Source organism: Acomys minous (genome assembly GCF_964271855.1).
Source record: "Acomys minous genome assembly, chromosome: 5".
In the NCBI taxonomy this organism is placed as follows: Eukaryota; Metazoa; Chordata; class Mammalia; order Rodentia; family Muridae; genus Acomys; species Acomys minous.
Window position 1 is genome coordinate 71244303 of NC_140494.1, and position 26579 is coordinate 71270881.

At 40.2% G+C, this 26579-nt stretch overlaps 1 protein-coding gene across 1 annotated transcript in view; it reads right to left on the minus strand.

The window, feature by feature from the left end:
- DYNC2H1 (dynein cytoplasmic 2 heavy chain 1) overlaps positions 1 to 26579 on the minus strand; it is a 181813-nt gene that overhangs the window by 68452 nt on the left and 86782 nt on the right. The window contains exons 60-70 of the mRNA XM_084783098.1: positions 21332 to 21418; positions 19253 to 19379; positions 18517 to 18658; positions 17884 to 17993; positions 13146 to 13244; positions 10577 to 10700; positions 7651 to 7814; positions 5509 to 5628; positions 4730 to 4864; positions 1877 to 2020; positions 1209 to 1298 (exon numbers count right to left, since the gene is read on the minus strand). Coding sequence (XP_084639224.1) covers positions 1209 to 1298; positions 1877 to 2020; positions 4730 to 4864; positions 5509 to 5628; positions 7651 to 7814; positions 10577 to 10700; positions 13146 to 13244; positions 17884 to 17993; positions 18517 to 18658; positions 19253 to 19379; positions 21332 to 21418 — 1342 coding nt within the window. The remainder of the gene's footprint in view (positions 1 to 1208; positions 1299 to 1876; positions 2021 to 4729; positions 4865 to 5508; positions 5629 to 7650; positions 7815 to 10576; positions 10701 to 13145; positions 13245 to 17883; positions 17994 to 18516; positions 18659 to 19252; positions 19380 to 21331; positions 21419 to 26579) is intronic.

The following is a 26579-nucleotide window of genomic DNA, read 5'->3' on the forward strand; positions in this document are numbered from 1 at the left end:
TGTTGCTATTACTGACCATTTGTCAACACATTATAAAATAAATGGCATGGGCATTAACATAGCAAAGAGCCTGCATTATTACAAATAAGAACTGCAAATTGAAATATAAAGATACAAGTTGTATAAAAGCTAATAATCTGTGGAGTGAATAAGATAAATGTTGGTGTTATCTGTAGTTTTAAAACAATTTTCCTTAAAAACTTTCTACGTGTATTTTGATCCCATTTACTCCCAACTCCCTCCCACTAATTCCTCCTACCCCTCTGCAACGTATGCCCTTCCCAGCGTCATGTCTTCTCGTGTGTGTGTGTGTGTGTGTGTGTGTGTGTGTGTGTGTGTGTCAAGTTGATAAGCATAAAAAGAAAAGGGTACCTTCAATTATCTGTAGGTTTGAGTACCAACTAGTTCAAACATAAGCACGAAAGCTTCTCTACAAGAATACTTGATAATACTAAGCAAAACTGACGATGTATAACCCTTGGCCAAACAATTGCACTTGTACTCAGAAACAACTGAATCAAAACCCTTACTTAAATCTGTACCCAAAGATGAGGTGGCATGCAGAGTACTTACTGCAGTCATTTCAACGGACAAAATAGGTATGAATCCTACAGTCACATAACAGAGATAACATGGAAGATGTAATCTGAACACCCAAGTCTTAAAGCCTAAAACCCACACAGTGCTCCCAGACCAAACCTTTGAGTCCTGAAAGAACTTCACAGTAAAAAAATTTCACACATGTCTTAGTGTACTAAGCCAGAATTAAAGCACAGGCACACTAAAATATTGTATAAAAATTTCTTTCAGGCCATCGGTAATTTTTGAATATGAAAAATAATAAATTTTGTACTTAGTTTCAATCCCATGATATTTCATTATTTATATGCAAATATTCCCAAAGTCAAGGATTTCAAAATCAAACACTGCTGCTATACACATGTCTCCAGATGGCACTAGCCCTGAGGACAAGGAAGCTTGTATTAGTAACTACCAGACTGCACATAGGGAAGGCAGCCAGCCTAGTGCCAACGTCCCCTTCCCTGCCTTGTCCTTTTCCTCCCCACTATATTCTGGTATGTGCTACAATATTATATTTATGTAATGTAGTCTAGAAAAAAATCACAACTGTCCATTTCAATACCTTCTGAGTAAGTAAGCAGCCACCGAACTGTCAGTGTTCTATCAGGCAGATGAGCCCCTCTTACCTTAAACAGGCATCGGCATATATACTCATACACCATATGCTTCAACGAGCTGATGAGACATTTGATTCTCTGTTCTGTGTTTTCAGAGTCCTATAAATTAGAATTTGGAAGTCCATTAAGAAATTTACAAATGTTTGCAGATATTTTATATTTTATGGTTGTAAAATTATTCTCCAGACTAAAAGCTGTTTCTAAAATAAATATCATTACCCACAAACCCCAAAGAATTAATTAAATTAATGCATTCAATTTATACACTAATGCAGTGTTTTATATTATGCACTTCCTTAAATGCATACAATCAAAACTTTTTGTTTGCTTGATTTTCCAGACAGGGTTTCTCTGTGTAACGCTGGCTGTCCTGCACTCACTTTCTAGACCAGGTTGGCCTTGAACTCACAGAGATCTGCCTGCCTCTGCCTCCCGAGTGCTGGGATTACAGATGGCAAAATGATTTTTTAAATTAAGTAAAAAGGCAGGGGGAAAAAACCAATAGTTACACACATTATAAAAAGTTATGGATCTTAACATGTAAGGAAGTCTTTTGACTCTATCTTGAAAATATTAATAGCATAAAAGAAAGATAAAGACTGTAAAAACTGTGATCTACTGTAAATTCGATATTAAGTGGCCTCTTTAACACATCTCTAGCACACCCAACACCTTACCTGCTTGTTCTGTAGAGCTCTCTGGAAAAGCCGGAGAAACGAAGCCAAACTGAAACGGTACATGTTATTAATCTTGGACAAGTCAGAGATGATGAAGTACATCTTGCTGGCACTCTCAGCCAGAGGCAGATAGGCGTCCCGCTCCTGTGGGTTAGAGTGGAGAAAGGAAAGGGATCACCTATACCAGAGCTTTACTGCCACCTGCAGGCCGCTGTACACATGCCTAGCTACAGACTTTCCGTATTGACATAAGAAATCAAGATGAAGAATTTCTGTAACTTAAAGTAACAGCATCCTTATTTATACAAAGTCATCCCCCAGCTTTGTGTAAATATGTCTTCACCCACTCAGGGCACTATGAAAGTCTACACAGATTGGGTTCTGGAGGCTGGGAAGCCCAAGGCTAAGGCAGCAACAGAACTGGGGCCACTGAAGGCCCCTTTCTTGGTTACTGGAGGCAGGCGGGTCTTCTTCCTTACACAGTGGAGAGCAGGCAGCTTCCCTGTGCCCTCTTTCACAAGGCCCCGGAACCCTCCTTCTGACTCAGGAGACCTTCGTCCTCATTCCACAAAAGTGCCACCTCTTAATCCTGTCTCATCGGGGACTAGGTGTCTACAGATGAATTTAATAGTGAGGCTTAAATATTTATACCATAGCCAGATGTTAGAAATATTTTTCTAATCCTCATATGGTAGAATCACAACTGGTTCATGGATGGTCTTGGTCAAAAACCAAGACTATTTGGAGCAAGAAGAAAGATCATTAGCAAGCAAGATCAGGTGATTTAGGTGATGCAGGAGCAGGATTTGTCATCCTGCAAGTGCACTTCAAACAAGGAGAAAAGGTGGTCGGGGCAGAGGAAGGGGATGTGAGTGTTAAGAACTGTGCACTTGAGGATAATGAAGCACCTAGCCGAGCTTAGTGCACACACTGTCATATTAGCATGAACTTACTAGTGCAGGGCTGCCATTCTGACAGAGACATGGGAACCGTTAGCTGAATGGCTGCATGGTTCTGAATGCAGGACCCCACTTACAACCCATCACTGCATGCTGCATGAAGGAAGGCACGACACTCGCAATGCTGAGGGCCATGACACATGCTGAGCTTAGCTTTACAATGGTAGGTAGGATGACTGGACTCAAATCAGATTTTGACTTTTGGTTTTATTTTGTTTCAACAGAGTTATCTTCCAAGAATATAAAGTAGTAATAGATAAGTGTAAAGTATGAACAAAAGGGGGAAAGGAATGGAAAGAAAAAATGGAAAAGTCACTGAGGAGACAGAAATAACTCAAGAATGTCAGGGAGCCAAAGGTCAGGCTGCTGTGCAGAAATCCAGTGGTTACACTGTGCAGGAGAGAAAACAACATGCATTGCACTGATGTGGGTTGCAGCTTCACTAAAGGAATAGCAAAGCATAGGAAGGACTCCAAGTCATGGTAAGATACTGTGCAGATGCTCACTGACCGCATCTACTCTGAATAGGGACGAAGCAAGTCTGCAGCCAGCTGGGCTCAAAACCAATTAAGCCTTGTGATGGCTCTGCCTGCCGTCAACCTGACTGTATCTGGAATGAACTACAATGCAGAAACAGAGGGCACATCTGAGATTTTCAGGTGAGAGATGTTCCGTTTAGTTTGAAGTGGGTGAACCCATTTCTATTCCAGACTACTGAGGTATGGAAACACACACTTTTGATGCAGACTTTGAGGTGAGAAACATAAGCCCTTGATCCAAATATTAAGGCAGGAAGGGATACTTTTAATACGGGCCATACCTTCTGTTGGAAGTCTATATAAGCACGCGGTTCTCTGTCTGCTTGCCCTTGCCTTGCTAGCATGTCCATTCTTTCACTGGCTTGGAACCTACTTCTTCTGGATTCCCGCATACACAAAAGACCAGCTAAGATACCCAGCCTTGTGGGACTGAGCAACTACTAGATCCTTGGGCTTTCCACTCACAGCCAGCCACTATCGGATTAGCTGCAGCCTCTAGGTCATTCCAATAAATACCCTTTTCTACAAAAAGAGAGATTCATTCTGTAAGTTCTCTGACTCTAGAGAACCCTAATAAAGACTGTAGTCTAAGAGCCTGTCTGAAAATAAGAAAAAGGAAAGAGGGAAGGAAGGAAGGAAGGAAGGAAGGAAGGAAGGAAGGAAGGAAGAAAGGAAGAAAGGAAGGAAGACACATAGGCAGACATCTAAGAATGGTGCTGCAGTTTAGACGTCTATATTTAAATTTGCCCTGAGAGTCTGCATGTTAAAGCTCATGGTGCTGCCAGGCAGTGAAGGACATTTTAAGGGTGACTTGCGGGAGGTCTCAGGCTGTTGAGTGGAACGCCCTCAAAGAGGACTGACGTTTAGGCTGCTCCCCGTCTCCCAGTCTTTCCCATACATACAGCCCAGAGGTTGAAGAGTTTCACCAAATGCTACTACCACGATTGCTGCCTTGTCACAGACCCACAGCAATGAGCTAACTGACCTTAAACTCCAACACCACAAACTGTGAGCCCAAATGAACCTTCTAGGACAAGCCGATTTCTCCCAGGTGTTTATTAAAGTAATAGACTGCGGACTAATACAGACAGCAAATATCTCACAGGCACTTTTTCAAATGCTCATTTTCAAATCCACCCTGAAACACATGGCTGCCTTAAGTAACAAAGCAGCCCACTTTTCCTTCAATGTAGACACCGCAGCTGACTCTAGCTAGTGTGAGTGACATCCTGACTGCCTCCCTGTAACGGGAGTCACATCTGGGGCTTCCCGAGGATCCAACTACACATGTTCTACAAATCAGCATAAATATCTCAGGAAAGCTGACATACAACCACAGCAAAGCAAAGCCTTACTTGATCAAGGGAGATCTGGAGTTTGTAAGATTCTTTGAGTGAGTCTTGAATAAGAGCACTGCTTGCTTTTGTCTGATTCAGGGATTCGATCAAATCCTTATTTTCCAAAATATTGCCTTGGGATGTGGCAAGTGTCTGCAATAGAAATCAATAACAAAAGTTATTAGGATATTAGGATAACCAATTGCAGGAGGGTTATATTAACTACTAATATGGTGGCAATATTTTAAAAACAGTTTCAACATTACTATACTTTTATATCAAATAGCTACACCTTTATATTTATTAATATAATAACCAAAAGTAAATAGTTATATGTCCAGTCATAGTTTCACACTAATTTCTGTTGGTTTTTTGTTTGTTTGGTTGGTTAGTTGTTGGTTTGGTTTGGTTTTTCAAGACAGAGTTTCTCTGTGGAATAGCCCTGGCTGTCCTGGGCTTTATAGACGAGGTTGACCTTGAACTCACAGAGATCTGCCTGCCTCTGCCCTCTGCCTCTTGAGTATTTAACACTAATTTTTAATGCTTTTGAAATTCCAAGTATAAAATGAATAATGAAACAATACGATAAAAATAAATTATTAGTTTAGAACAATTTGTCTTATTTATAGCTTCTTTGGATCTTTATTCTGAAAGAGGGAACCTTGTTCTCTCTTAGAATTTTGACATGAAGATACCAGAACAACTCTGAAAAGAAGATACAGCGTATGTGCCGGGGCTCCTGTAGCATGGACTTAACAGAGAAGGAAGCGATATGAAAGCATTCTGAAAGCTGTCACCTCTAATAGAGACTCCTCCAGTCTGGCTAGCTGTATTTTCTTATCTTCCTCCTGCTGTAACAGTTTGGTTTTCTGCTCTTCTAGATCAGGTTTTTCATGCTGAAGGGTTAAAGCTAAAAGCTTTAAAAAGAAAATAAAACAGAAAACACGAAAAGTAATTCCAGCAAGGAGCTTTAGAAACAGGATAAACCTTTTCCTGACTAGGCCTTGGAAATGAGCAAGTACCATAGGTACTTTAATAAATGTGGCATCATTTGATTCTTTCTAATTAAGCACAAGATACTTTCATGCCTGGATCTGATAAGAAAAAGAAAATGGATGTTTAAAACAATCACTACAACGTTAAATATGTAAAAATCATAGTATTTACTAAGTATGAAAATTTTCACTCTAAAGTTAGATTAAAACATAAAAACTATAGAGCTATCATTAGCTACTGATATAAATATTTACTTAAGATATAGGAAATGAAAAAAAAATATAGGAAATGTTAAAATGCTACATTATGAGGTCCAGTGAGACAGCTTAGTGGGTAAAGGCATCTGCTACCAAGTCTAATAACCTGAGTTTGATCCTCAGAATCTATATGGTGAAAGGGGAAACAACTTCATGCTGTCCTCTGACCCTAACATATACATCATGGAACACATACCTATATACATATACACACATACATGCACACATACACAAATAAATAGAACTCAAAAATTAAATTATTATATGATCAAAACAACATTGAAATAACATTTCACACCCACTACGATTATTCCAATTAAAAAGACAAACAGTAGAGCACATTCTGTTGAAAAAAACTATAAGAATGTCTAATATTTTGTATGCTAATTTAAAAATGAAGCAATTTTTAAAATAATTCAATGAAAATAAAAACAGTACTATTATTTCCTTTAAAAGAGAACCTTCTTACACTATTGTTAAGAAAGTCAAACAGTACAGCCATGTTAGAACAGTTTCAGTCAGAATTGTCTGTAACTTGTACTCTTATCATAAAAAGACCCACACTGCTCCTTGCACCAGTAACTAAAGTGAGCTTTCAGATCAAAGCAATTTTGTCAATTAATTCTGACTATACAAATATTGATATGTAAGAATTACAATACAGAGTACGTAATTCATAAAAATTCAGGAAGCCTTATGGTATAAGAAAAAATATTTCGAAGTAGTAGCATTTAAATTGCAAAAAAGTAAAAATTTTGCTACAGTAGAAAGCAAAAGAGGAAGATAAATACTATTAAATAAGTAAAATAAAGATAATGGTACTCAAAAGTCAACACATGTTCCAGAGGAAAAGCTAAAACATATATAAATAAAAGTATGTAAACTTGAAAATTCATTTTTAACCTCAAACATTAATTCTAAACTGTTATGAGCCAGATACAGACAAATGAACTCGAACACATAGGTTCCAATGGTTTATACTGGCTGACATGAACACATAGGTTCCAATGGTTTATACTGGCTGACATGAACACATAGGTTCCAGTGGTTTATACTGGCTGACATGAACACATAGGTTCCAGTGGTTTATACTGGCTGACATGAACACATAGGTTCCAGTGGTTTATACTGGCTGACATGAACACATAGGTTCCAATGGTTTATACTGGCTGACATGAACACATAGGTTCCAATGGTTTATACTGGCTGACATGAACACATAGGTTCCAATGGTTTATACTGGCTGACATGAATTTCAAAGTGAGCGAAGAAGGGAATAAGGGAGGGCTTGGAGGGAGGAAGGGAAGAGGAAAATGATACAATTATAATCTCAAAAACTAACTAAAAATCCTCTTTCAAAAAAAAAAAAATACCGGCTCAGGAATCAGAACCTCTTGCCTATATCAACTAACTGCATTTTTCCACTTTCTTCATTGAAATTTTAAAAACTGATTTTATCTCTATGAACTACCTATCATGCAAGTTTTGCCAAATGTAAGAGAAATAGCCTGTAAAATAAGTTATATGAAGCTAGCATCAAAAGTACAAATCTAATAAAGTAAACCTAATGCTTCACTTGCAAGTATATTTCGAAAATCCTAAGTTCAGTCCTAATGAGCTTGGACAAATTCAATCATAGCAAACACAGAGCTGTCAGGGTCTCACTGGAACGCCCTGTGTACATACCTGACCTCGCAGTCCACTTCTTGTTGTGGTAAAGTTCACCTCAGTCACAATGGACGCGGCATCTGGAGGGATGAAGGGATTCGGATTTCTTGTTGACAAGAAAAGGCGGAAATCTTCGTTGTAGTCAATGATTTTGTCACCTATTTGTACCACATAACGAGGTCCTATCAAACAAATACACAATTAGTTGACTTGAATTTATATATCTTCCTACGTAAGTTTGTTACGTTTCTGCACACAGACTTAAAAAAAACTGTATGGCAGTGAGTTTTCTTGACTTTCAAAGACAACCATGACAAATCCACTCACACTCAAAAGCTACCTTTTACTGAAAAGAGGTTTTGTGTGTAAACACTTTAACTACACATATACAATAACACATGCTCTCTCCTTTGGGAGTTTGGCTATCCCCTTCAGTTCCTCCGACAGCCTTAGTTAGCCTCTGCAGGCTCTGACTCAGTGATTGCAGGCTTTTAATACCATGTAAAAGACATCAAAACTGGACTACTCAAGAAACTGCTAAGTGCTCAGTTGGCATTATTTACATTGGTCAAATAACATTAAAATGGCCCTGAGTTACAGAAGTAACAGTGGTTCAGTTCCTAACAAGGACTGTACTTTTAATATTAAGTAGATGTCCCATAGTCTAATTTTTTTCTGAAATAGTTGTTTATAGGTGGCAAAAGTAGACACTCTTGATTATGTATTATTTCTAATTTCTGTATTATTTAGTTAAGAGGTATTTATTGTGCTAGTATCTTAGATACAATAAAATAAAAATCAAGGAATATACAAATTTGAGTAATTACAAAGATATCCATTATCAAAAAACAAAAAGATAACATGGAGACCTGGGAAAGATATTTGCAAACTATTTTAAAGGCAACATCCAAAATCTATGAAGAATTCTTATAAATGAATAGCAGAAAAGCATATAGCCCAATTAAAATCAGAAAAGGACTGGAATAACATTTCTCCAAAGAAAACAGTAAAATGGCCAACAAAGAATGAAATATGTTTCAGTATTACTACTGCAAATGGAAATGACTGTATCGTCTAACATGTGTGGATGGGTATTAGAAAAAAAGAGCCAGCTACTGAGTGAGGGCTGGTGTCCTACTACAGAAAGTCTTACAGAAGCTCCTGAATAAAGTTAAACTAGAATTCTATAGTGGCCAGGAACCATCTCCTTGATATATACCACAAACAAAACCACATGATGGTTTGACCATCAATTGTCTAAAAATGGCTCCCAGGTGAAGAGTTGGTTGTCAAGCTTTTGTGCTTTAAGGAAATGATTACGTCAAAAGCTCTGATATAATCAATGGATTCATTCCTGGATAGGGAGGCTCCTGATTTCACAGCTTTAGTGGAAAGCAGAACCTAAAAGGTAGAAACTACTTAGCGAAAGCAGGTCACTAGAGACATAGATGCTCTCAAGGGCATATCGTTTATTTGACTATAACAAAAAGCTGATTAGGATCAACCATCTTATAGCACTATGTGCACCTTCACATGTTCACTACAGCATTATTTATTATATCCAAGACAGAGAAACACTGAAGAGTCCACCAGTGGAGAAGCATAAACAAGGCAAAGTATGTAAGTACTTAGAAGAATGGTATTTGGCCACAGTGAATGAAGGGAAGAGTGCCATTTGCTATTACATGAACGAGCCTAAAGGTTATTAAATTTAAAATAAAAATGGAGCCAGATAAAACATGAAAACTACTGAGCAATCTCACCTATAGTGATATGTAACTAAAGCACACAAAGTAGCAGATATGTGAGATGAGGAAGTCTAGAAGGCCAATACAGAACATGAGGATTGTAGTGAACACAATTATATCAAATTTGGAATTCTGAGGTCCTTTAGCTGGTCTTGACACATGAAGAAGATTAACACCTTAAAAGGGTAGATACAGTAACTTGTCCCTTAAATCCATACCTTAAAATATCTTGCTATTAGTCATACTTAAACATTTACCAAAAAAAGTGCTTTAAAAATTTACAGAATTTAAAAATAACAGAAAGGTAGATGTCATGCAAACAGTAGTGTGATGGCTTATCTTTATTACCAACTCTGTCAAATTGACAGACTTCCTGGTGAAATAATAAAGCAAATCTCTGCTACCTATAAGGGGATTTCCAGAGAAGACCATTAATGTAATCAATGGTTTAGTCTAATGGTGAATCCTGGAAAAGTTGAGTTACATTAGTAGCTAACTAAGAGACTGTCCAGCAAAAGGCCAAAAGCCTTAAACTATATAGATGTCTCTGTGGCTTTATTAAAATACCTCAAGCCAAAAGCCCCACAATGCAAAAACAGAGCATACACACACACCAAAACCACCACCACCACCACCACAACAATACACACACACACACACACACACACACACACACAAAGAGAGGGGGGAAGAGAGAGAGAGAGAGAGAGAAAGAAAGAAAGAAAGCTGGATTGGTGTCTGTGAAGAAGCAAACATCTTCCGAATGACCTGCTTGCAAAAGTAGCCTATAGGCAGCATCTGGGACTGTGGCATTGGAAAAATTCTTAGGATTTTCAGGTTCAGTGGAAAGAGTAGCTAGCTGTGCTCAAACTCTGCACATGTAAGGGGTGCGTTCAACACCTGCTTCCTTTTTTCCTATGAGCAGGAAATGTATGCTTACATGGTTTCCCTGAGTGACAACTCCTAAGTCTCTAATGAGCTTTCCTGAAGACAAAATGTACATACACTCGAGATAACATTTAAGCACATTGTGTGCTTTTCCACTTTTCCTGACCCCCAAACCCTGCATTATGTGCCTGGGAAAATTAAGCATGTCTTATGTGGCGCTATCAGAAGAGACTCTCACAAGCTTGTACCTGGTTTCTTTTCTTTACAGGTTTTAAAAGCTGGTATTCTCAAGAAACTCAAACATTTACCTTGAGCAACCAGATCTCTTCTCAACAGTGGATAAAGAACAGGCTCTACACCATCCATCTCTTGTATAATGAGGGTTTTTCCAAAACGCACTGCCAGCTCCAGAGCTGTGATAAAGTTACTGTCCTGTGGTAATAGAGAAAAGCACATACTAGTTACTTTTCTCAGTGCTTACAAAGGTCCTTATAAACATGAAAGAAGATACTAACAAGTTATTTGAAGTTTTAGAAGTCTATTATCTATATAGTACTAATAGAAATTATTCATGGCTATTTTGTAGTCATAAAATACGTAGCACTGAAAGGCCAGAGTGGGCCCAATTGGATCTCTACTGTTCAACGCCTGGTGTTAAGATCCCACTGTCAGCCCTTAAGACAGAACAGTACTCAAGGGGGGAATGAAAGGACCAGATACTGCTAAAACAGCCGAGGCTAGAGTCATGCAGCCTCCAGGAGGACCAGCCCCCATCCACAGGCACGGCCAATCCCAGCTCTAGACTCACATAGCCTCCCTGGGCACCAGCCAATCCCACTTAGTGTCACATAGCCACAGATGTGATTGCCCTAGAAATCTTTAAAAGAGCCTGTGCGCTCCTCCTTGGGGTTGCAGGCATTTTGTGCATATGTTTGACCCCTGCATGCAGGCTGTTTCCGCAGAAGGAACAGTCTTTGTATTTACATACTATTTGAGTCTGGAGTCTTCCTTCAGCAATTCTCAGACCCTTATATTAGTACATTATTTTAGTTGAATAAATTACCTTAAAATTTTTGTATTTTATGTAAACATATATGAAAAATAAGACTTTAAAAATTATTGCGACAAAAATCCAAATAATACTAGCACTTATTTCTCTTTCCTACCAAACTCTAAGCTTCTAGTATGAATTATAAAAATAACTTAAGGAGCACATCTCTAGAATGTTCTCACCCTGCACACCTGGAACCAACTGTGCACCAACTGAACAACAAGTCTTTGTATCTGCCAGACACAAAAGCTTCCTGTCAAGTTTCTATTGTACTTACAAGTTGTTAGAAAACTAAAATTCCAACCTCTACCTGCAATAAATGGCTACATACTCATAAGAACTAATTCACTCTGCTCTACATTTAAAAAGATGAAAAGTTCCTGTAAAATTATCTTTATAAGAAAGGACTAATAATTGGGAAAAGAATATTAAGTAAGATTTTGTAATCAATCAAGAATTTTGAGCCTTCCTGTCTAGCAAAAGGGTAGTTTTAAACATTATTCCAGGCCTCTAAAGCAAACGTAACATTTCATAACTAAAGTAGAATGATCCACAGCTTAGCAGTCCAGTCCGCAGTGGACCACATAGACAAAGCAAGCCCACACAATACCACAAAGCTGCAATGCTCAGGACACAGCACAGCATCACAGAACAGTGCACGTGTTGTGACGGCTCTGGAGTGAGCAAACACACAGGAGTGCCAGCTGCATAAGCCCAGCACACTGACGCATGCAGTCCCCGCTGCTTGAGTATGCTCATGGTTCATAGATTCACTGTGCTGCATTTTATCAATATGTACACATTGGATTCCTTCTACTTATTTAAAAAAACTAACTGACAGCATGATGGACATGTCTGGAATTGTGGGCCATCACTTACAGACATGCCCTGCCTCACCTGGGATACCCTCTAATTCTGTTGGTCCTTGCCTTTATCTATGTGTCTGTCTGTTTTGACCATTCATGTTTTTTTTTTCTGCATCCATCCCTTGTTTAGATGAGTTATATACATACTGTGTCCTGCTATTATCCCTGCTGCAGAGTCCTGTAGCCTGAAAGCCAGAGGCTGGATGCGCAGCTCGGTGTACAGTGGGCCACACATTAGAAACAGGATGTACTCTCCAGTGTTCATACTGGAGGACTGGCCAACAATGCATTTTTTAAGACATTTCCCAATCAGTCCAAAACACATGGCTGTATCTAGTACATGATCTAATTTTCAGTAATTCTTACCACATACAAATTAGATAGAAACCTCTGTAGGGAATGTAAAATTTAGAAGAAAAGTTTGAAATGCCTTAAGAATATTTATAAAAATTCATCAACTGTTGATCTTTACAAACTTGATTAAGACAGTAATTTCATGTGTAAGGTAAACAGGACAGTGACGGATCATTGTGAAAGCACCACTACCACAGCTTACGGTCCAAAACATCATCTCTTAGGGCATGAGAGACACTTGAGAGAAAACACAAGCAGCTATACAATCAGGAGGCCTCTTTATTCTCCATACTAAGCTTAAGTCTGCAATCCCACACGGCACAGGGTGGAGTCTGATTCTGTAACCTCCTCTCTGAAGAGGAGGAGCGGTAACTACTCACTGTTAACATGGCGTGGTGCTGAGATGAGTCACTAGCACCAAAAGCAATGTGTTTGCCCCTGTGCTGGAATGAGAGCTGAAGCCAGGAGGGCTACCTTTCTTCTCCCAGGTGCCCACGGAAATGCTGCAGCAGCTTATTCTGCATATGTCTTCACATCATACACCCCAACCTGTCTGTAGTCACTGTTTCTTTGAAAGCTGGGAAGTAAACTATAGGTAGTGTGTACCTGTTGGTTGATAACTTCCAAACGTGAGTCCTTCAGATGTGTCTTTAGCCATTCTGTTGCCTGAGAAGACGGGTCTATCAGAAATGGGCACACTCGACTCTAGTGGGAAGAAAATTCTTTTTAAATCATGATAATTTTATATTTAAATAGAAATAAACTTCTAAAAAATGTGAATCAACTTCAAAATGAGATTGCATGTGTCTATGTAGAATGCAAGTCTATTAAGCTCAAGATGGACAAGTCGGTGCTGCTTGTATCTGCATCAAAAGCCACTTGAATAGGGACAAGTAGTAAATAATTAAATCTGACTGCAATAAAGTGAATATACTCTGCAAATTTCCTTGGAGAAACACTGAGTAGGCTGCCCATCAGGATCTAGGACCTAGGAACTCCTTTCTATAGACTGTCCCACACTGGTACACTGTAAGCCACTGAAGCTGCCGGCCAACAGCACTGAGCACATGAAAAGAAGCAACGTGCAAACCTAAAATACATATTATTTATATGTAAATCTATTTAAACAATGACTCTATTTTTCTTTAATTTTCCCACTTACTTGAAGAACAACACAACTGCTACAGTAATAAGAGAGCACACACAAGAGGAGATGTAACACCCACTTAGAACTGGACTGTGTCTAGCAAGAACACAGCAGTAACTACAGCAGCACATGAGGAGAAGTGGATAGCAGGAACTAACGGACAACCCTTCAAAACAGTTTCTAACACTACACGGCTCGGCGTGTGGAGACACTCAATGGCTGCTGGACTTTAGAACAGCTGCACCAGAGTTCTCAGGTTCCCTAGGGACGAGGAACTCCTCCTCCCACTGCACGTTCCCACCAGGCGGCTGTGTCTGGAGGTCTTGCTGCTCTGTTGTACAATGCACACCTCCTGGCAAAATGACTTGTGCAGTAAACAGCCTCTTCAGTGTTTCTGTGGGCTTAGATCTAGTTTTATGCCAACATTTAGTAATAAAAATTTCACAGTTCTAATAGATTCTCTCATACCCTCAAAGACATTACTTTTAAAATTGAAAGAGTCCTTACCCATGACTTCAAACCAATGATCTGATGCAGTATTTAAAAAAAAAAAAAAAAAAAGCAGAGGTGATAATATTTTTAAGTCCTTCATTTAAGCAAGCATGGCTAACAAATCTAAAGGTATTTATAAGTTAGGTTTCATCTTATTTATACTTCTTCATAGAACTTTAGACAAAATTTCTAAGGTACATTTAATCTCTGTGTTCTATGATAAAATGCAGCTAAAATTTATAGTTAACATATTGTAATAGATTAAAAATAATAAGCTTCCATTTGTCGGGAGCCATATTTCTGCACTGAGTTAGGGAGAGCAAAAGCTGCCTTCAGCTAGCCTTTGGTCGCCGGCACCTGCTGGGAGAGCCTTATGTGTCCTTTATGCCATTGGAAGCTCTGCTACACTTGAACATTTGGATGACCTCCCACTGAGAAAGACTAAAGAACATGGGCGGAGATTTTCTCAGGCTCTGGTCTCTTCCCAGCCCGCCTAAGGACTTGTAACAAGATCCTCTAACAAGAGACTTATCTGTGTTCAGTATATAAACCTGCACTCCCTCATACTAAAAGAGGCCTCGATTGGATTTTCGTGTTGGCCTCATCTCTGCACGCCTCTGTCCTAGCTCTCTCCATTCACATCCTCTCTTTCAGGTGGAACTCAGGTTTGATATGTTCCGCAGAACAGGACAGCCTTCATTGATTTATTCACCTGCCATGCTAGGTAAGAGCCCAGGGAATACAGACAATGTATATTTCCTTACCTTCAGTAACTTCATATCCAAATGAGCAGCAAAAATGAAAACTGCATGATTAGGAAGTGCATAAGATATACAGGAGATATTCGGAGTTGGGGTGGGAAAGGCCAAGTCAAATTAAACCAAGATAGACTATCCAGGTAAAGAGGGTGCTAAGGCTGAAGTCTCTGGAAAACTCCAGGAGTCTGGCAGAGCTGGGTGTGGAAAGTGTGAGCAGATTATGCACTTAACATAGCAGAAGCAAGAACTGGTAAGAACTGCCAGATACTAATTCCATAAGGAAGAACTGTGTGCACCACGTCTACCTGCAGGCAATAGAAAGCCACTGGCATACACTAATGGAAGCAATGTGATGAGCAGAGAAACATTTCAGGAACATCACTCCAAGAAAGGAAGCACACCATACAAAGCGGGAGGCGCTGGCTGGCACAGGGAATTTCTCTAGGTACAAAATGATGTAGCTAGAAGTGATTTCAGTAAGCATGATGGCTCTAGGAATAGCCAAGAAATGCATTTGTTAAGATTAGGAAATAATTAACTGAAAAACTAGGGGACAGTAACAAAACGACACAGGTTTGTACCCAATGTTACTGAGCTAAGATTATGCTACCTCCCACAGAAAAATAAGAGAAACAGGTCATGAGGATGGAGAGGACAAAAAGGGCTTGTGAAGGAGAGCTGCCTGGCCCAGCCCGCATGGCAAAGTCAAGTTCTCTGATAGGGTCACACACACAGAGTGGTCACCTGCCACTGCACTAACATTCAGATGGCTCAGTGGATCTGTGATCAAATCTACTCCTTAAGATAGAGCAAGAAGGCAGCAGGCTGACTTAAGCCTATACATAATACTAGTACTTGTGAAGTAAAGGCAGAGCATCAGGAGTTCAAGGTCATCCTCAGCCACATAGCAAGTTCAAAGACAGCCTAGATAACATAAAATGGGAGTAGTCAATCCTTAGATAATTAATTTCATAAATGTCACCTAAAAAGTTCACAAAAGATGTTACTAAGCATCACATGCACTTCCCAATCATACATTCGATTATAACAGATTTCAGACTTAACCTAACTCAGACCTGAGATACAATATTGACTATAACGGCAAATTCATTCGTATCTATTTTCCAAGTGGTTTCTTTGGAAGTGGGTACACTGGAAGAATGCATAAGTATTCAAAAGATTTTGGCAATCTTAATATATGCTCATTATTAAAACTAAATTCAAAGGCAATTTCCCATACTGATTATGAAACCCAATTCTAAAGATATTGTTTTTTCAGTTATCAGCAAAAAGACATAATGTGATAAACATGTTTTCTACAGGCTTAGCTCCACCATCACATCACCCATTCTTAGGAAATGATTCTTAAATCATCAAGGCTTTTGTAGGGGTTGTTTATGGTTCGTTTTGCTTTGGGTTTTCACTATGTAAATATAACCTTGAACTCCTTGAACTCAAAATCCTCCTGCTTTAGACTCTAAGGCTAGGATAGCATGAGTGCGCCACTATGCCAGGCCTAACATGTGACAATTATTACTTTCTTTGATGACTACTATGGAAAGAAGGAATGAGCCCAAAACCCTGAAGAAAAGAGCAATAAGTATAATAAGCATGACAAAGCACACGGGGTGGAGGGAGGACAGTGCAGAACAACACTAAAAAAGCAAGCGGGACTCCAGGTGTTTACTGCAGCACATTTTAAACAATTTAAGAATTGTTTAAAAAGTAAGTGGAAAAATGGTAAAAATCAAATTAAATTTGAAAAGCCATTTAATTTGTAGTCAGTAATCTATCCCAGGCAACACACTGGTATTCTGAACTAAAGTGTGGATAATTAATAGGTCTAATAAAACAAAATTAAAGCAATAAACAGAACTCAAACCAAGAATCACATTATTGAATGTACACACACACACATACACACACACACATACATACACACACATACACATACACACTTGTCGGGGGAGGTAAAAGACTAAAGTATAGAAAAGAAAAATATCTGTGTTCACAAGGAAATGTTTCAGAAACAAGACAGAGACTAAGAGTATTATGAAGTATAAGCTATTGAGGCAAAAACTAAATTCCTATCACTTAGGAGAAGACATTAGTATGTACTTGGGCCAGCAAGAACAGCTCAGTGGTGGAGGCCCTGGCCCCATGAGAGGGGGGAACTCCTGTATGGTGGCTTCTGACCTTGCTTACATATTTGCACACACATGCTATAAACAAATACAAAAATAGTGAAAGCTACACCAAATTAGTGGTAAAACCAAACTTCATTTAAAGTTTACAATGTGTTCAAGTCACAAATCAAAACAAAAAGGCATAAATGTGCAAAGGGGACCACTGTGGAGGTCATAGGGAAGGCAGTGAGAGAGAAAGGAGGCTGAGGAAAGAGTAAACAAAGTAGACTAAGTATGCATATGAAACTGTCCTTGAACAACGTCATAAATGTTTTAGTCTATGCTGTTTTTTAACCATGGCTTTGAATGTGGATTCTACATTTACTGCCAAGAAAGTATTTTCAACTGTAACAAACCACATACTACATGAAACAATTATCAAAAATGTACATATGTCTATTTCTAACCTGTAACCCAAAACTTACTCTTATTTTAGAATTTTGTTTGATAAATTAAGTTAAATTGAAAAACAAAATTTACGAAAGAAATAGACCATGAGATGAATCAGGATCTCTATAATATAACTATTTCTATTACTGTTAAAGCGATCAATTTAAGTGTTTTGTCATCAAAAAGGCCATATTGGCTTGCACTTTTATATTAACTTGAAAAACAAATTCTATTGAACAGTAGATAATCAACTTTAATTATCAATATATATGCCATTTTATTAGCTAAAAATATCGCTACAAGAGCTACTACTTCACATTTGCAATGCTGTGTAGCCTTTTAAATATAACTGAGACAATCTTATCAGTTACCTGTAAGATCACAAGGGCGTTCTCTATGGAAAGGTCATCAGAAGGAAGGCCTTCACTTTTCCAGATCAACTGCTCACTTTCAGTACAAAGAAATCGCCTTAGATGAAATTCTGAAAAGTGAAAGGCACCCAGCAGTCACTACAGCGACCAGCACTTGATAGACAGCCTGGCAGAAAAGGCCGGTGGCATGCCCTGGCCTGATACCCATTCCTCTGCATTACAACATAAACTTGGGGACAGAAGTTTCATAAAAAGTGAAAATGAACAGAACTCTTAATTAATTCTAAGTGAATATTTCACGGCCACAATAATTTGTAAAGACCACAAAATTCACAAGAAAATTTAGAGCCTCACATTTCATTTTAGCATGTGAAATTAATGTAAAAAATTGTATATTTAGCTACAGTTGTACAAAATTAAAAATAATTCAGAAGGATGTAGGAGTAGAAAGCATAATAATGAAACAATTTACAAAAAATATCCATGAGACTTGGCAAATCTGAAGTAGCCATACTATCTATCCTTGGTGACATAGAGAAAAAAAAAAGTTAAAAGAAGTAAAGAGAACAGCAGTGGAAGGTCCAGTTGGGGCATAATGAAAGTTCAAGTTTGTAATAAGAACTCAATACAAACTCCCTAGACCAGCAGCCTTGGTCCACTCCTCCAGACAGCTCTTCCTGAGGGTTTCCGGAGCAGCAGACAGGTAGGTTATGAACGCAGCTGCCAGCTGAGCTCTCTTGGGGAGGGTAGCTAACTCTTCCGATATCTCTGCCACCTGGAAGAAGACAGTGAGTGTGGGTACACTCCCTCAGTTAGGAAAACAACCCAGCACTGGCTTAACTAGTACCACCTTCACAACTCAATCATCAAAATTTCAAAATATCAGTAAGAAAGCAAATGTTTTAAAGTTTGAAAGACAAGATATTTCCATAAGTAAACCTGTAAAAGGAACAAAAGTTCCTCTTGTTATATACATCCTCCCCTCACAATTAAATAAAATAAAAAAAAATTTAAAGAAACCAAATGTCACTAATGTGGAAAACATGGATTATATCAGTAAGACACATGGTCAGCAGCACTGAGTGTGCCCGTGCTGTGGTAAGGGAAGCCGCTCGGATCACGGCCCTCCCTGCACTTCTCAGCAACATGGGCGAGCCAAGGGGGAATAGGTTATTTTCCAAAAATGTGTTCATAAAAAGACATTTTTGCTTAAAGGTTACTTACTGATTGGCCACTGACTTCTAGACTGTTAGTCAAAGGTCAGCTATAAGCTAATGGATATTTTTCCTTGTCTCTTTTTGTTTTTTAAACAAATACACTAATTCCACACCAGGTTTTCCATGCTTTTCGGCTCTCGTCCTCAACGAACCTGCGCATTCCATCTCCTGTGCTCTCTGTCCAGCTGACTAATGAGGACCTCTGCAGCTTTGATGGTCTCCTGTGCCTTGCTGACCTCAGCTTCAAGTTTGGCAGCTTCTGAAGTCCTGCTCTGAAATCTAAGAAATCGTTAACACAGAATTAGAAACAAAACATTACACTTAATCCCCTTCTCCTTGGGAAATACTGGTTAGCTATGTGAATGAAACACCGTTAGCAGGATGGATAGACAGAGAAGCCTTACACTCAAAGCCTTCCTTCCTTCCGCCTTTGCTCCAGCAGAGCTCCGTGGTAGAACACAACCTGAACACAACGCCCCAGGCCCCTCACCTACAACAGAGTCAATCCAGTATCTCACTCTGTCTGCTCCAAGGCTAGACAGAGCCTCCACAGCCAACATTCTATACACATCTTTCAAAATGTTTATTGAAGGCTTGACCCTAAGAAATAGCTAACCATACGCTACAAATGTTTCTTCCTGTTCTACTTGCACAGACCTATCTAATAGCATGTGGAGTTTTTACATGAGGACAACATACCACAAGTCTGAAAGTTCCAGAGCATCTTCTACCCACTCTACTCCTCTCACTGTACTTCTTGGCTTAATCCTCTCGAGCACCTACCTACCAAACAAAAATATCTGGCCCGTTGTGTATCATCTCTCACTTAGTGCTGATTTTAACAGTGCGTATGTCTGTATATGCATAAGTGCATCATGTATGCATATGTACACGTCAGATATGTTCTTTTGTGTAGGAACATGTGGAGTCCAGAGGACAGCATTGGACTGTCTTCTACAATCACTTCCATACACTCCCACTACGAAAGGGAAATGTGATACACAATTTCTAAAATAAGTTTTCATAATTTTTTTTAAATTAGCAGTTTTTCTTAGCATGCACAGGACCTTCAGTCCACAAGAAGAAGAAAATACACTTGTAGAAAAGTATTGCTATTAGTTATTTTGGCTTTGCTTTATGCCTTACAGAGCCCAGGCTACATACATAGCCATGTAACCCAGGCTACATACACAGCCATGTAGCCCAGGCTACATACACAGCCATGTAGCCCAGGCTGCATACACGGCCATGTAGCCCAGGCTGCATACACGGCCATGTAGCCCAGGCTGCATACACAGCCATGTAGCCCAGGCTATATACATAGCCATGTAACCCAGGCTGCATACACAGCCATGTAGCCCAGGCTGCATACACAGCCATGTAGCCCAGGCTACATACACAGCCATGTAGCCCAGGCTGCATACACAGCCATGTAGCCCAGGCTGCATACACAGCCATGTAGCCCAGGCTGCATACACAGCCATGTAGCCCAGGCTGCATACACAGCCATGTAGCCCAGGCTGCATACACAGCCATGTAGCCCAGGCTGCATACACAGCCATGTAGCCCAGGCTGCATACACAGCCATGTAGCCCAGGCTGCATACACAGCCATGTAGCCCAGGCTGCATGCATAGCCATGTAGCCCAGGCTGCATGCATAGCCATGTAGCCCAGGCTGCATGCATAGCCATGTAGCCCAGGCTGCATGCATAGCCATGTAGCCCAGGCTGCATACATAGCCATGTAGCCCAGGCTGCATACACAGCCATGTAGCCCAGGCTGCATACATAGCCATGTAGCCCAGGCTGCATGCATAGCCATGTAGCCCAGGCTGCATACATAGCCATGTAGCCCAGGCTGCATACACAACCATGTAGCCCAGGCTGCATATATAGCCATGTAGCCCAGGCTGCATATATAGCCATGTAGCTCAGGCTGCATACACAGCCATGTAGCCCAGGCTGCATGCATAGCCATGTAGCCCAGGCTACATACATAGCCATGTAGCCCAGGATCACCTTAGACTCCTGATCCTCTTCCTCCCTGCCTATGTGCTGGAGCCACAGCCATGAGCCATCACGTAGCTCAGTAAAGAGAACATCTCAACTGCTCTCTACCTGTCTCCACTTGAAAGTGATGTGAGAAAAGACAAATAAAACAGTGGTTATAACTAGGATGTGAAAACCTTTAAAATAAGCTCGGGCATCCTGCAGTTCCAAGCCAAACTTACTTTTCCTTGAGTTCTGATACTTTTTGACCAACAGAGTTAAGAAGATCTTCCAGCTTCCTTTTCCTGTCTTCAGTTTTCTTCAAATTCCTAAAGTATGATTCAATGTTATTAGATATCACTCTATTTTAGATTTCAACATTAAAACAGCATTTTAAGGAGTAAATGTGACAGAACTGCCATAGTTCAGTGCTATAACCCAACCTCACAGATACACGAAGCAATGATGAAACTAAAAACTAAAAGTGTATCCTTTGATATCACTCATATTGCTTCTTGGAATTTGTATTTTCTTAGACTTGTGACTGTAGACTTCTAAATAAAAAAAGTACCCATGTTTTCCTATCTTCTTTCAAAACCACATAAAATGATGGCAAGGAAATAAATATGCACACCCTGCATATATAATAAAGAAAATTTAAAATGTGTGGCAAAGGAAATTTTTCAATAATATTTGGAAATTAAGTACTGATAGGCCAGAATGAAAACAAACAAAGCATGAGATGCCTGTGGGAAGGCATAGTAAAAATAAACAGAATTCCAAATGCTGAGAAGGTAGACAGCATCTGTCTCTGAAAGTAACAGAAAAGCTAGAGACACAAACATTCCAAAAGTTGGTGGGATGCACTTAAGAGTTAGATATCAAACTCCACCCCTCCCCTGAGGCCGACTTTTAAACCAATCTAAAACCCAACACAACGAGCTAACACTCCACCCAACCCTCTCTAGCCCCGCTGACACCATACATCCAAGGTCTGACACTTCTTTATGGAAAATGTGAATGCCCCTCTTTGCTCTAAAAGGCACCACCAAATACTGAGGAGTTGTCATCGCCTGACCAGAATCCTCACACCAGCAGCTACAAACAGACCACACACTGAAGTTTCTATGATTGTATATTGATTACTCACAACCAAGGACTTGCCCTGTCAAGAATGCTTTTTACCCAGAACCAAAACAAAGGAAATGAACCTGTGATTCCAGGAGGAAGTATGGAAGGCCAGGAAAAAAACTGAAACAAAATTACACCCTTAGGAGAATGTTAGAGAAAGAAAGTGGAACTGAAAGACACTAGCAGGGCAGGGGAAACACAAACAGGACGCTGCTAGAACAAAGCAGCGCAGGCATGGGAGGCAGGCAAGGGCAGTAAACGCACAACCCCGGACCAAGGGTCTTCCTGGGAGCCTGTTCTCCATTTTGCACAAAGTGTCATTATTGTTACCAGAATCCTGAAGTTATTAAAACCAGATATAAGAAAATACTAGATTACTTCCAGCATTGTCATAGCAGACTAGTAGAAATTTCTGATCGTGACAATGAAGGCAGTTCTTCCACCACACTTTCAAAAAGAGCAGCTTCTTTTTTCAGAAGTGGCAGAGCCTCAGATTTGCTCTGGTGTATGCCACGTGGGGAGGGGAGATCATCTAATCATGACGAGAAAGGGAAAGCAGAGGTAGAATTGCCCAGGGTCTTCACTGAAGGATTTCATTGTCCTTAAAATAAGCACAGCTTAAGAAAAAGAAAAGAAAAGTTCACCAGAAAAAAAAAATTTCAAAAACATATCTGTTGGTATCTCCAGTTGCCCTCCTCTCCCCTGAGTGGTCTGGTAAATTCCACAACTTCCTCTAAGCCTCCACATTCCTGGTATTCCAGAGGACTGACATTCCTGAGGACTGCCCCACCCCCTCACCTGGAGCCACCAGGTCTCCAAGCCCAGCAGGTGGCAGGCAGACATTTCAAGTTCCTGCACCAATCTTCCTTCACCTGCATTCCTTCAAAACCCCTCCCGGGACTTCTTCTGGCCTCAACCCCTAAGGCTGGTGAACTTACCCAGGAGCCTCAACTCACAAATTAACCTTCCCTTTTTATATTTTAACCTGGCTCCGACTGGCTTCTTCTGTAGGTGAAGATAACTCAGCAATGCCATCCTGTCTTGAATTGAATTAGAATTGAAATCTAAGTATATCTGTGACTGGGCAGTTCATTTACAAATGGATTAAAATGCCAAAAATTGGGAAAGCTCCATGGCAGGACTAGGAACAACCACATAGGACCACACTACTTTAGGACGTGCTAACTGCAGGGCAACATGCCACCGGGCTTCTTGAGTGGTGACTGCACAAACCTGTAGCCCAGTGTGCACAGGAACAGCCATGAATACTGACAGGCACAGAAAGAAACCACTGAAGGAATAATAAACATCTCCAGAACCAATATGTGCACTGAGTGTACCTCACCCCAAATGTAGGAATTCCAACCCCAGAAGCAGGGTCACAAAAACTTACAAAGAGAAGAAATACAAAGCATCACAAAACAAACAGCACTACTCTTCCAAAAGCAAGGCTGCACTCTGGGAGTCAGCAGACATGGGGGGCTTGACCTTCAGTGTGTGCACTAAATCATCTGGAGGTTCAATTCAAACAGACTGGAAGGCTTTACCCCGCCCCAAGTATCTCTCACTCTGCATCTGCAAGAGTGAAAATATCTGCACACTTAACAAAGACAAGATGCTGCTGAAGCTTCTGGCACAGGAACCACATGCTCGAACAAGGCCATCACATGACTACATACAAGCCACTCCAAAGTTGAACATATATGATAATACAGTTTGTATGTGCAAGAACTCCAAATACTTTCTGTCTCATGTATATTTTCATAGAAAACACCAAAACATATATTGTAAAACACCAAGGAACAGAAAACAATTCATAATAAAATGATGAAACAAACAAAAGAGACAGAGGAGCTGCCCAGAACAATGATGATGAGACCCTGGAGTTCTGACCCAAGAAGAATAACACTAAGAAAAAGAAAACTACAAGATCACCAGTAATGCTTCAAGGTTTGTGCTGAGAGATTGCAGATAAAAACGTAGCATGTGAGCCGAAAAGAATGGCCCAGTTTATCACTCATTCCTTCTTCTCTCATATATTACATCCTGACTGCAGCCTCACTTCCATCCGTGCCTCAAAGTGCCCCCACCTCCCTTCTCACCCAGATCCACCCCTCCATTTTCCTTCAGAAAAGAGCTGCCCTCCCATGGATACAACCGAAGAAGGCATAACAAGTTACAAAAAGACCAGGCATGTATCCTCACAGCAAAGCTAAGCTAGGCAACCCAGTAAGAGGAAAAGAGTCATAAAAGCTGGCAAAAGAGTCCAAGATAGTCTCTGTTCCCACTGTTAGGAGATCCTCAAGAACAGCAAGCCACACAATGTTAGGATATATGCTGAGGACCTACATCAGACCCGTGCAGGCTCCCTGATTGTCACTTCAGTCTCTGTGAGAGCCTACGAGCCCAGGTTAGTTGAGTCTATGGACCTTCTTGATTCCTTGATTCTCTGCTGGCTCCTACAATCCTCCCCCTGCCCCCCCACCCCCTCCTCCATGGGATTCGTCCAGCTCCACCTAGTGTTTGGTGTGGGTCTCTGCATCAGCTCCTATCAGTTGCCAGATGAAGCTTCTCTGATGCTAGGCTCCAGTCTATGAGTATAGCAGAATATCATTAGGAATCATTTCATTGACTTTTTATTCCTCTTGATGGTCATTTGGTTCCACCCTAGGTTTCTGGGTTATCCAGACTCTGGTTCCTGATCACCAGGCAGTGCCAAATGTGAGCTTCCTCTTGGGTGGCATGGTTCTCAAGTTGGACCAGTCATTGGCTGGTCACATCCTCAAGTTCTCCACCACCTTTACCCCAGCACATCTTATAGACAGAACAAATTGTAAATCGAAGGTTTCGTGGCTGGGTTTGTGTACCACTCCCTCCACTGGAAGGTACACCTGGTCACAGAAGATGAGTGGTTCGGGCTCCATATTCGCCATTACTAGGAGTCTTCACTGGGGTCACCCTTGTTGGTACCAAGGAGGTTCCACAACACTAGGCTCTCCCTTGCCATGCCTATCTCCAGGTATCTCTCCCAGGACTCTCTTACCCCACCCCCAACTTGATCCCTCCTGTTCTCTTCCCCACTGCCCCACGTCAACTCTTGAAACCTATTCTATTTGCCCTTCCCTGGGAGATCCACGTATCTCCACTTAGAGTCCTCCTTATTACTCACCCTCTCTGTGTGTATAGACTGTAGCATGACTATCTTTTACTTTACATATAATATCCATTTGTAAGTGATTATATACCATGTTTATCTTTCTGGGTCTGGGTTACCTTACTCTGGATAATTTTCTTCTAGTTCTATTCATTTGCCTGCACATTTTACGATGTCATTTTTTTTAATCAGCTGAGAAATACTCCATTGTGTGAATGTATACATTTTCTTTATCCATTCTTCATTCAAGGGTCATCTAGGTTATTTCCAGTTTCTGGCTATTATAAATAAAGCTGGTATAAGCATAGCTGACCAAGTGTTTGTGGTAGGATGGTCCATCCTTTGTATATATGCTGAGGAGTGTTATAGCTGGGTCTTGAGGTAGATCAATTCCAAATTTGCTGAGAAACCACAATACTGATTTCCAAAGTGGTTGTACAAGTTTGTGCTCCCATCAGCAATGGAGTTTTCCCCTTGCTCCATATCCTCAGCAGTGTGTGCTATCTCTTGTGTTTTTGATCTAGTCATTCTGGAAGGTTTAAGATAGAATCTCAGAGTTGTTTTGATTTGCACTTCCCTGATGTCTAAGGATGTTGAACATTTGTTTAAGTGTTTCACAGCCATTTGAGATGCTCTGTTGGCAAGCTTCTGTTTAGATCTATACTCCATTATTCTTTCATTGGATTATCTGGCTTGTTTATATCTAGTTTCTTGAGTTTTTTTATATTTTTTGATTATTGGTCCCATACCAGATGTGGACTTGCGAAAGATCTTTTCCCATTCTATAGGCTGCTATTTTGTCCTGCTGATGGTATCCTTCACCTTATAGACAGTTTTCAGTTTCATGAGGTCCCATTTATTCATTGTCAATCTTAGCATCTGTCTATTGTTGCTCTGTTCAGGAAGTTTTGGGAAAAAGAGAGCATCTTTAACAAATGGTGTTGGTCTAACTGGATCTTGACAGGTAGAAGAATTCAAATAGATCCATGGTTATCACCTTGAACAAAATTCAAGTCCAAGTGGATCAAAGACGTCAACAAAAACTAGACACAGTGAACCTGACAGAAGAGAAAGTATGGAAAGGTTGACCATTTTCAATGGGAGGTCAACTGCTACTGCTAAGCCTCACACATCGAGAGTAGATTGGGAGCAGTTCATAGGGGGAGAAGGGATGTAGCGCAGTTGTGGAGCTTTTGTTTAACAAG